Source organism: Camelus ferus, chromosome 16, assembly GCF_009834535.1.
Source record: "Camelus ferus isolate YT-003-E chromosome 16, BCGSAC_Cfer_1.0, whole genome shotgun sequence".
In the NCBI taxonomy this organism is placed as follows: domain Eukaryota; kingdom Metazoa; phylum Chordata; class Mammalia; order Artiodactyla; family Camelidae; genus Camelus; species Camelus ferus.
The window spans coordinates 1410083-1422628 of record NC_045711.1 but is presented as its reverse complement, the minus strand read 5'-3'; the positions used below and the strand labels follow the sequence as shown (position 1 = coordinate 1422628).

At 37.8% G+C, this 12546-nt stretch overlaps 1 protein-coding gene across 1 annotated transcript; it reads right to left on the bottom strand.

Moving 5' to 3' along the window:
- Nucleotides 1–4603: 4603 nt before the first annotated feature.
- LOC102506245 (olfactory receptor-like protein DTMT) lies at nucleotides 4604–6489 on the bottom strand. The gene is made up of 2 exons (XM_006172438.2): nucleotides 5535–6489; nucleotides 4604–4651 (listed from the first exon to the last, which is right to left on the bottom strand). The coding sequence occupies exons 1-2, from the start codon at nucleotides 6480–6482 to the stop codon at nucleotides 4604–4606; spliced, it is 996 nt and encodes a 331-aa protein (XP_006172500.2). The 5' UTR covers nucleotides 6483–6489.
- Nucleotides 6490–12546: the final 6057 nt, after the last annotated feature.

Below are 12546 nucleotides of genomic sequence, written 5' to 3'. Positions count from 1 at the left end.
TACACACCTCACAGATTTGGGTTTGGAATGATGGGTGTTTGCAAAATATAAAGTACTCCACAAATACACCATTTACTAGTTCTTATTAACAGCTCTGGTGATTCCCAATTACTGTTAAAGGGAGGAATCACTGCTGAGAGTGGAAAACAATGAGGATGATGGCTTCTAAATCATCTGCAGGAGTTGCACTATAGAATTATGGAATCCTAATATCTGTTAAAGGGGATTTTACAACAACTACCTCTTCTGCCCTCCCAGCTTACCCAGCTTATCTGAGTGTGGCTCCAGAGCCTGCTTCCTGTGTGCTACTTCCACATAGTGCATGCCAGCTAGAGTCTCCGCCGTTGTCTTCTGACTCATTTCTTCTACAATGCCCTGGCCCCTGGGATCCCTGGGCCCCAAAGAAACTCATTAGTAACAAACCCAGTACTTGCACCCGCCTTACTGAGCCACAGTTCTGAGCCACGTTTCTAAATAAGGCATGTCCAGAGATGGAATCCTGGGTTCACCCCAAGTCTGAGCTTCTCCCTTGACCATCAGAGCCCATGCTAACACTTCCCTTCCCTATCTTCTGCAGTGCCTGGTCGTCTCCAGCAGCTATCAGAATCCAATACCGCAGCATTCGATCACGGCTGTTTTCTGTTGTCCAACGACTGCTTCCTAATACACTGAACTTCTCTCCTCAGCTGGAGTTTAAGCTCCATGATAGCAAGTAATGTGTTGAATGACTCACCCAGGAAATACTTTCTCATTAATTCATTAATGCATTTCTTCAAGAAATATTTACTGGGTAACTGCCATGTATAAGACATTGTACCATGTGCAATGGGACATAGAGTGGCCAAGGAAGACGTGGTCCCTGACTTCTGGGAGCTTATAGTCTAGCTGGCAGACATTACAACAAAACAAGCTACTATCAAGTGTTACAAATGTTATCATAGGGGAAATATAGGATGTGGTGGGAGTACCTATCAAGGACACCTAACCTTATCCAGGGGGGCAGAGAGGACATTTTGTTAATGAAAGTTAAGTGGTATCTGAGGAGTTTTTCAGGAAAAGGGCATGAAAGTATCCAGAGAGAGGAAATGGTAAATGGAAATGCCCAGAGGTGAGAGAGCCTGGAGCTTTTTACAAAGTAAACGAAGTTCATTGTGACTGAGATATAGGTTTGGAGGAAGGCAGAGGATGGGGGTCATTGGGAAGGGGGAAAGATGAGTGATATAGTTTGGTGATTCCTCAAAAAGTTATATAGAGAATTACCATGTTACACAGCAATGCCACTCCTAGATATGTACCTAAAAAAGCTGAGGTATCAAATACTTGTATATGAATGTTCATAGCTGCACTATTCACAGTAGCCCTAAAGTGGAAACAACCATCAACTGAGAGCTGAATAAATGAAATGTGGTTTATCCATACAATGGAATATTATTCAGCAATAAAAATAAATGAAATACTAATACATACTATAATATGGATGAACCTTAAAAACAATTGAAAGAAGCCAGTCACAAAAACCACATATGGTATGATTCTATTTATATGAAATATGAAAATAGGTAAATCCATAGAGACGTAAAGTAGATTGGCGATAGCTAGGGGAAAATGCATAGTGATTGTTAACGGCCATGGGATTTCTTTGGAGGTAATGAAAATGTCCTAAAATTGTGGTGATGGTTTCACAGCTCTTAATATATAATAAAGTTGTACTTTAAGTGGGTGGATTGTATGGTGTATGAATTATATGTTAACAAATTTCTAATAAAGAATGAGACTTTCAGCCTGTGACATTATTGAGTGTGATGAGATAAATATATTCAAATCCTTCCCATCCTAAAAAATAAACACAATACAAAGCCGAAGAATAAGCCTTTAGGGGAGAGCTACCTTCATGACTACGTACGTTATGTCTGTGATACCAAATTCTGAATGAAAGTTGAAAACTTAAAAGAAAAAAAAAAGAACCGGTCTTTATCATTGGGGAAGTTTGTATACAGATTGCATATTATATATGTGTATTAATGTTAAGTTTCTTAGATGTGACAGTGCTACTGCAGTTATGTATGAGACTGTTCTTGTTTCTAGGGGCTCTGGAATGCTGAATATAGTGGTTAAATGTCTTGATATATGAAAGTTATCTCAAATGCTCTCAAAAAGGAGAGGAGAAAGGAAAGAAGGAAAAGAAAGAATTAGAGAGAGAATAATTAAGAAAGTGGGGCAGGGAGGGAGGGAGAGATTTGTATGTGAAATAGATATGAACAAGTGAAATGTGGATAGATTTGATGGAGTATAATAAAGACAGTCTGATTTGAAACTAAGCTTGTAACTTTTACTTTGAATGACAGAAGTTTATTTATTTATTTTTATTTTTTAACTTTTTTTATTGATTTATAATCATTTTACAATGTTGTGTCAAATTCCAGTGTAGAGCACAATTTTTCAATTATACATGAACATATATATATTCATGGTCACATTCCTTTCTCTGTGAGCTACCATAAGATCTTGTATATATTCCCCTGTGCTATACAGTATAATCTTGTTTATCTATTCTACAATTTTGAAATCCCAGTCTATCTCTTCCCACCCCCTACCCCCTTGGCAACTACAAGTCTGTATTCTGTGTCTGTGAGTCTATTAGAATGTCAGAAGTTTATTGACATTGGGTTTCATTTTCTAAAAATCTGAGTTCAATCATATATCTTGCTTCTGCAGTGATAATATTTATAGAATCATAATATTGCAAATTCTGTTTCTCTTCTTAATTTGTAGAAAATGAAGTTATAATTTTTTATCTATATTGATTGTGTTGCATAAGTTTCAAATCCGCTACAAAAATTATTGGTCTTATTAAAGTAGAGAACGGGGGGGAAAAGGAACAACAGTAATAATCTAAGATGTAACAGTGAAAAAAAAACTCTCTTGAAAGAAGAAAGAGGCAGATCTACAAATCAAAAGGGGTTTTCTGTGTTATGAAAAAAAACTGTAACAAAGGTCAGCTAATACAAAAACAAAATCTGATGAAGTTATGAAATTTAAAGTTTGTAGAAATAATCCTATGAGCTTCAGGTGAGGAGAAGACAGCCCATATAAGGGGCAGAGGGAAGAGGGAGTAGTCAGCCTTATTCAGAATTTTCCACATTTATTTTGGAAAATTGGGAAACAGAAGTCCACAAAATTCTAAGTTGTCCTTCAGATATAAGGAAAATCTGAAATATGTGAAAATTCAAGAAATACAGCATTCAGGTACCATTTTTATTTTTAAAATGACTTGAAGATATAATCCAACTAATCAAGGAATTAATGAAAGTAAAGAGCTCAAAAATTTTAAAGCCATAATATTAAAAGAACAGTGGGGAGAATTCTGTTTAACATTACTAAAGTAAGAAAAATACATTGTGATAATAAATGCACACAACATGCATTATCTTTTAATAGAAAAAATGAATTTCAAGTGAATGACATTAAAGAAACCAAAATGCATTGCTATAAATAAAGAGCATAAAAAGATCCCTTTGGGATCAGGGCAGGTTAGATAAGACACGGTAGATATGAGAATACAATAGGGGAAAATGATGTGGCAGAGAGAGAATGATGTGAACGTCTGACAGGGATAGGTAAGTAAGAGATATATATAGATCGATGGGACAGAACTAAATCCATCTATACATGGTCAACTGACTTTATACACAGGTACCCAGGTAATTCAGTGGAGGAAAAGAGTATTTTTCAACAAGTCATAATCTTCAAAAACTGGGTACAATTCAAATGTCTATCAAAAGGTGAATGAGTGAACAAATTGTGCTATATTTATACAATGGAAAACTAATCAGTAATAAAAAAAACAAACTACATATACACAGAATTATATAGCTTAATCTACAAAACATTGAGCAGTGCTAAAGACACCAGATGCAAAAGAGTACATACTAAATGATTCTATTTAATAAAGTTCTAAATCAGGCAAATCTCACCTATAGTGATAAAAATCAGATAGAAATCAGACCAGTGGTAGAGGACGCGAGCTTGATTGCAAGGGGTCACAGCAGATTGTGAGGTGGTGAAATTATTCCAGAATTGGATTTGGGTGAAGATTGTATGGATGCTTATAAGTGTCAAAATTCACTGAACTGTGCATTTTAAATGGGCACATTTTCTTGTATGTAAACTATACTTCAAGAAAATTGAAATGTACATGCGTGCTCCTATTCCCACATCCTTGCTATTATTATAGGAAGTCAATCATTTATACATTTGTCATTTCTGCAGTAATTCAATTATCACTTGTTTTTTTCAGCTTGCTTTTTCCTGGTTAGCACTGAAGTTGAACATCTTTTCACAAGATATAGAATAAAGGACAAGCACAGACATGGCAGAAAGGTAAAGAGTTCAATGTTATGCACATTGAGATCGAACTGCTCATAGAACCTCAAGTGGAGATGTCCACTGAGAAGATGAGAATAACAGCTGAGAGCTCTGGAGAAAGATCTGGACTTCAGATAGAAATGTGGAGGTCACCAGAATATATGAGAGAATTAAAGTGGTGAGTTTGGATGCCACAAATGAATCAATGTTGGAAATCTAGTCCATGCCATAAATGGAGCTAAGAGTTTTCCTTTCTTTCTTTTTTGAACAGCTGCTCCCCTTCTTTCTGAAGTGGAAGAAAAAGAAGACACCACAGAATCACATAGTCCAGGATATTATACAGAATCAACAGCTGATACACTATATGACTTAGCAAGTAACTGAATGTCGTATTTTTCAGCCAGTAAAATAGTGATCAATCTTTTCTACTTTCTTAGAATTGTCATGAAAGTAGAATAAAAACATAGGTATAGAGTTCTTTATAAAGTCCAAAATACCAGACAGAAGAGAGACATCTGAACCTGTTTGCAAGATTCTAGCTTTTTTTCCCTTTCCTAGGGAAAGAAACAAATTCTAGGGCTCCTGGGTATTACTTATTCCCAGCTAAAACCAAAATACACTTTTGTAGAAAAGGGGTTAGAAAAATCCATTTCAGGTCAGGCCACATCAGCAAACATATATAGACATAAAAATGAATCAGAGGGAAAAAAAGTTAAGATACAAAATGATGTGAAACTTGTGCAAGAAGAGAGTAGGAGACATTTAGAGTGAGGTTGGGAGGATGAGAAGATTGGCTCTTGTTTAGCATTGACCTAAGAGTATAGAGAATTATTTTAAAATAATACCACAATCAAAGCAGAGTTCTGGCTTAAAAAAAAATCTCCTGTATTAAATTAGTTTAAGCATGCAAGGCATGAAGATAATTTAAAGTAATAAATTTTAAAATACACTTTTCCAGGGTCCCCTAGGGAAAACAAAGAGGAAGGCCTAGCTAGAAAGTCACCAAGACCCCCTTCCCTAGTTCAACTATGCAACTACATTTTACATATTGAACAATTATGTACTGTGTCATTTTAACAAAAGTTTCCATGGTGAGGAGACAATCTGGACTCATATTCCAATATTAATATATCTACTAGATAAAATTTTGTAGAAATCCCAAGCTTTACCACGGCAGAAGAGAAGTGAATTTTCTTTTTGCAAAAGACTCTTCCCAGGGCTCCCTTCATGTCTCTGTTCCTCAGGCTGTAGATGAAGGGGTTCAGCATGGGGGTCACCACAGTGTACATCATAGACATGACAGTCTCCTTAACAGTAGAATTACTAGCTGATGGGCATAAGTAGAGACCAATGATTGTCCCATAAAACAGGGACACCACAGAGAGGTGGGAGCCACAGGTGGAGAAAACTTTGCAGATGGCCCTGGCAGAAGGAACCTTGAGGATGGAGGAGATAATTTGTGCATAGGACATGATGATGAGTAAGAACGGGATGATGATGATGAGTCCACCAATAACAAATATCACCAACTCATTAACTCGAGTGTCAGAGCAGGACAGCTTCAGAAGAGCAGACATATCACAGAAAAAGTGGGGGATCACGTTGTCCACACAAAAAGATAATCTGGCCATGAGCAGGGTGTGTAACATGGCATGGAACGTGGTCAGCACCCAGGGCAGCACCACCAGGGACAGACAGAGCTTGGGGCTCATGATGGTGGTGTAGTGCAGGGGGAAGCAGATGGCCACATAGCGGTCATAGGCCATGGACACAAGGAGGAAGTCTGCCAGGTCTGCAAAAAACAGGAAGAAGTACATTTGGGTCAAGCAGCCAGCATAGGGGATGGATGGGAATTCGCTCTGCATGTTCTGCAGCAATTTGGGCATTGTGACAGAGGAGAAGCAGAGGTCAGAGAAAGACAAATTGCCGAGAAACAAATACATGGATGTGTGGAGATGGGAGTCCAGGCAAATAAGGAGGATGATGAGAAGGTTCCCCAGGACAGTGGTAACATACATGGTCAGGAACAGGGCATAGAGCAGGTTTTGCTGCTCTGACTCGATGGGCAGGCCCAGGAGGAGGAACTCTGAGACAACAGTTTGATTCTTTCCTGTCATGCTCTAACTCCAGTATCTTTAGGAAGAAATAATAGTGTCCATGAAAACTTGAATTTAAAAATGAACGTATTTCAATGATACATAGTCTGTTAGATGCTTTGCAAAAATACTTGATCTCACTCTCATCACAGTAATGTTAATCGCTATAGTACTCCAAATCTCTATCATCAGAATCTCTATGATGGGAAATGATTTACTTTTAATTCTCTTTTAACATGGAACAATATTCCAACTATTCTAAAACATTCTTGTCCCTTAGCTTCTGAGACACGTATTATATTGGTTTTCCTCATACCTGGACAGACATCACGAATAACTGCAATTAGCTTGTTTTGTCAATATCTTCAAGTTGATGTTCAAGGCTTTTTCCTAAACACTGATCTCCTATAATTCTACATACACCACCAAGAAAAACTCATCTACTCCAATGGCTTTGATTCCCATTTAAATCTCAGTGCAGATGTTTCTCTAACCTATAAAAGAGTATACTCAATTGTTTAATGATTATATTTCTTTCAAAGTATCACATACATTTTCAGCTAAACAGGTCTCAAAAGAAATTCTTGATCTCCCCTGCCCTTCTGTCAATTCCCTCCTCCTCTAGTCTCCCATATGTCAGAAAAAAAGAGCTCCAGGTGCTGCAGTCAAAAACCTGAGAGTTTTCTTTCATTCCCTCCTTTCTCTCATTAACATCCAATCTGTCAACAAGATCTATAATAATTGTCTTTCCCATTCATCCACTCTTCATCTACATTGTCACTGCCTTAGATAAGGCTGACATCGTATCTTGTCTGCACAATTGGGACAACTTAATTCACGTCCCTGCTTCCATGCTTGAATACCTTCTATGTCAATGTTCCTCATCACACTAGGCATTCTGAGATGAAGAACTGATGACCATTCTCCATAAAGTCTTCATGGATTCTCATCGATCTTAACATAGTGGCAAATTCCTTAAAGGCAGATTCCTTTCAAAAGGTGATTCATGACCTGACCTTTGCCTAGCTCTATAGCTTCACCTGGCCCCACAACTACACTCACATTCCACTCTCCAGCAGAGCTGGACTTAAATGCAACAATCCTGCTCTGGCATTTTGTACCTGCACTATCCCTCCCAGCTAGCATTTTCTTCCTCTGCTCCCTTTTCAAGTGGCTTGCCTCTGTTTACCCTTCACATATATTACATGTCGCCTACCTAGCAAACCTTCCCTGTCTCCCCAGACCTGATGAGAACCCACTGCTATGTTTCCAAGCATCCTGTACTTGTCCCCACAGCACTCCATGCCAATGAGATTATTTCTTTATAGCTGTCTTCCCTACCAGATTATAATATCCATGTAGGAGAGGCCATGTCTGCCTTCACAACTGCAGCAGAACCAGCACCTGGCACAGTGCCTGGATGTAGGTGCTGTTTCATAAATATTGGTTGTGCTTCAGGCTGAGACATGCATGCCTCCAACTTTAAAAGCAACAAAACTCTTTTCAAGTTAGAATCACTACTTCTACTAAATACTCCCAGAACAAGAACTCACTAGCCTCAACCACTTACCACTGACGTTGACTTTTTTTTTTTTACAAATTTATGGGTACAATTTTGTCCCCATAGAATATGTTATGGTATCTAAAACACACTACAATTTCACTAATACAGATGACAGAAATAATAGAGATACATGCAAGTATGTAGATAGATAGAGTTCTCGATATAGATACAATCCCCTATTGGATCTGCTTCTCTGGAGAGTCCTTAATACTCCTCAGTGTATCTCAAAGCTGACAAAGCACACGAGAGCATTAAGAGAAGTGGGAATCTCCTGCATTAAAGACATAACTGAATCCAACTGCTGGGATTTTCACCCCTTGGTACAGATTGATCCACACCAACAGGTTTTACACACGGACTTAGGTACTGGTATCACTGGGGAGAAATATCTAGGGAAAACATCATACATCTGATTGCACAGAATTTCATTTCCCTGGTAAAAAAAAAAAAAAAAAAAAAAAAAGGTGACTCTTGTGTCAAGAGTATGAGTGAGATCACAGACCAGAGACAGCACTTAAGGATGCTGCCACTGATGATGCAATGAGGTTCTCACCATCTTCATCTGTTAAGTCAGGAGTTCTCAGTCTGGACTGCACTTAAGAATCACCTAGGGCAGTGCTTCTAAAATGTAATGTCCTATGCAAATCACCTTGAAGTTCTGGTTTAACACTATTTCTGACTCAGCAGGCCCTCCTCTACATTGTAAACTTAGCACCCAGGTAATGCCCATGGTATAGTCCATGGACTACCCAGTGAGTGGCAAGGACACATGATGCTTTTAAAAGTAAAGATTACTGGACCTGTCAGGTACATTTTATCACAATCTTTAAGAGGAAGTCTGTACAAAGGTTTTAAAGCTCCAAGATAATTCTAAAATAAAACAAGTGTTCAGAAAACTGTTGCATTAATGCCTATCTCAAGAGCTGTTATTTTGTTGAAATTATGCACATTGTGAAATATCTTATATAGTAAGTAATATTGATAAGTGCTATCACTAATAAAAGGATTGTAACTGGTGAACATTAATAAAAATATTTCTCAAATGTGGAGAAATTGTGGGAGGCAGAGACATGGAGAAGAGGAAGTTTATCAAACCTGAAAAACTTCTGCAGAACATCGTACAACCTGGGAAACCAAGACCCTCAGGTGGGAAGGATCCTAAAAGACCAGCTCGTTGACCCTCTGGGCAACTTACCCAGTGTGTCTGAGGGAGACTCCAGGACGCTGACCTGAGATCCTGCTCCCCTTTATTCACTAACACATGTGAATAAACAGCCTCTGTAGTCATCACCTGCGTCTGCAAAATCCCTTCTCATATCTACAATTTTGCACATCCCTGGGCCAAAGGGCCCTAAATCACAAAGGAGTCTAGATCCTGGAGGAACTCATTAAAGACAAAGCATTACCCAAGGCCTCTCTGGGACAAATGCTCTCAGGGTCCCAGAGCAGTGACTGATTTTAGTCACTGATCATACCTGACTACTTTGAGGAGAGGTGAGGATGGAGAAAAGCTCATGTATCAAAACTTAATCACTGTCTGTGTAGGCAGTGAACAGTAGACCTGTGTGGTTGGAACCTACGCTTTGGGAGGTAAAGGAGGATGGCTTAAGAAGCCATAAAAAGAAGCAGGGACCAGACTATGAATATACTAAAATATCTGAGGAGTATAGCAGGCTTTATTCTGTGGACAAAAAGAAGCCATCAGTGCTTTGAGCAAAGTGCCAATAAAGACACATAATTTTGGAAAAATTCTCAAGGTGGCAGAATCTCTCAGTACAACCCAACTTCTCATAAACATACCCAAGGAGAGAAATACCGCCTGCAGCTAACAAGGGGTAGATACCTATGACACCGCCACATGCAGATATACTGAAAGTACTGGAATAAGAGAAAAGATAAAGTCTCTCTGATCATGTTCAGTTCTTCCTCAAGTCAAGATAGAAAACGAAACCTAGTATGAATCCCACTGAGGTGTTTCTACCTTCTTACTTCCGTGGGAAAACATTAGTAGCACCTGCCATCACCGTCATCTTTAGTACTTTCCATATGTGTCAGAATACTTCCTGCTTTCCAGCTCTTCCATATGCTATAGTAGACCAAGGCCATAGTTAACTTTTACAACATCTTCTTTCACTATTCGTTTCATGTTCTCCTTGGCCATCATCTCAGCTGTATGGGATTCTTACATGGTCGCATAATGCAAACCTTCCTTCCTAGGTAATCAGCATTCTCTTTGGTCTTGCTTTACCGAGTTGTTATAGTTTTGTTAACACTTGTTTTTAGACATGAAAAACTAAGTGGTACTCAAAGAATTCCTCAGAATTTCAGACATGGTACTCTCTACTCCAGCTATGGAGCAAACCAGTTTTTCCTTGCTAATCTATAGCACCACCCCAGGCTCAATGGTAATGCTACCCTTTGTATAGGGGTTCACATCGGAACCCACAAAATGTCCAGGTGGTAGGCTCCACTTCCAATTCAATGAAACCATTGTGACATCCCCTGGTAGAAGCACTGCCCCCTTGAGAACCATATGAGGAGACACTTCTTGTGCCCCTTTTCAGTTCTCTCAGCCTCATCTTTTACTCTAGTCATAAAGCCATAGCCAGCTCTGCACTGACTTTAACTAGTTTTAGTACATGCAACTTGACGGCACCTCACCTCAGTTCTACTCCACATGGTCTTCAGTCCCTGCCCTAGGACTTTTCTGACTCCACAAAACAGGATGTTATAGGAAACGTTCTCAATATGCATACAAATATTCTGGTGTATGATTCATTAAGAGTGAATTGTTTTTGAGACTGTCAGGTATGCATTGAAGGTTTTCTGTTCACATGGAAATCCAATTTTTCCAGCATCATTGGTTGAAAAGACTACTTTCCACCAAGCTGTCTTTGCACCTTTGTCAATGATCAATGGACATGAATCTATTTTGGACTCTATCTGATAATCTGTACTCTCTGTCTTGATCTATACTTCTCTCATTTCTCTAATACCACAATTTTCTAATTATTTTTAACTATAGTAAACACCTTAAATTTTTTTGCTCCCTGTATGTATTTTACAATCATATTGTCAATTTGTACTACCAAAAAGTCCTTCTGGAATTTAACTGAAATTGTTTTAAATCCCTAGATCAATTTCAGAAGAGTCAACATCTTAACAATATTGACTCTTCCAACCCATGAACATGTTATATCTATCAATTTCTTCAGATTTCTATGAGTTCTTTAGTCACTGTTTCCTAATTTTCAACATAACATATTTTGTGAATTAAATGGTTGGGTCTATTGTAAATGGTACTTTAAAAATGCAATGTGGAAAGTACAGTCTCCTCAATAAAGCCAGACAGCCACATGCAAAAGAATGAAACTCAACCACTATCTTACACAATATACAAAAATTAACTCAGGTGGATTAATGACTCAAACATGAGACTTGAAACCATAAAATTCCTAGAAAAAATATAGGCAGAAAAGCTCCTTGACATACGTCTTGGAATGATTCTTTGATTTAACAAAAAAAAAAAAATAAACAGATGGAACTACATCAAACTAAAAAGCTGCTACATAGCAATGGAATTCATCAACAAAATGAAAAGACAAAGTACTGAATGAAATATTTTCAAATCATATACCTGATAAGAGGTAAATATCAAAAACATATTAAGAACTCATACAACTCAACAGCAAAAAGACACAATGTGACTTAAAAATGGCAGAGGATTTGAATAGATTTTTCCAAAGACAGATAGATGGTCAACAGGTACACTAAAAGATACTCAATATCACTAATAATCACAGAAAAGCATGTCAGAACCAAAAGGAAATACCACTTCATACATGTTAGAATGGCTATTACCATAAAGACAAAAAATAAACAAGTGTTGGTGAGGATGTGGAAAAAAGAGAACACTGTGCACTATTGGTGGGAATGAAAATTGGTGTAGCCACTATGCACAACAATATGAAAGGTCCTCAAAAAATTTTAAATAGAATTAACATATAATCCAGAAATACCACTTGTGGGTATTTATCAAAAAAACCCCAAAAAAACGCTAACTTGAAAAGATAGATACACTCTCATGTTCATTGCAGCATTATTTTACTATAGCCAAGATATGGAAGCAACCTAAGTGCCCATCAAGAGATGCATGGATAAAGAAGATGTGGTATATACACAATGGAATATTACTCATCTACAAAAAGAATGAAAGCTTGCCATTTGTGACAACATGGATGGGCCTAGAGAGTATTATGCTAAGTGAAACAAGTCAGACATAGAAAGACCAATACTGTATGATTTCACTTATATGAAGAATCTGAAAAACAAAACAAATGAACAAAACAGAAACAGAGTCATAGATACAGAGAATATACAAGTGGATGCCAGAGAGCAGCGGGTGGGAGGAAGAAGAGAAATAGGTAAAGGAGATTAAGCGGTACAAACTTCCACTTGCAAAATAAATTTTAAGGATATGAAATGTACAATGTAGGGAATATAGTCAATAATTCTGTAATA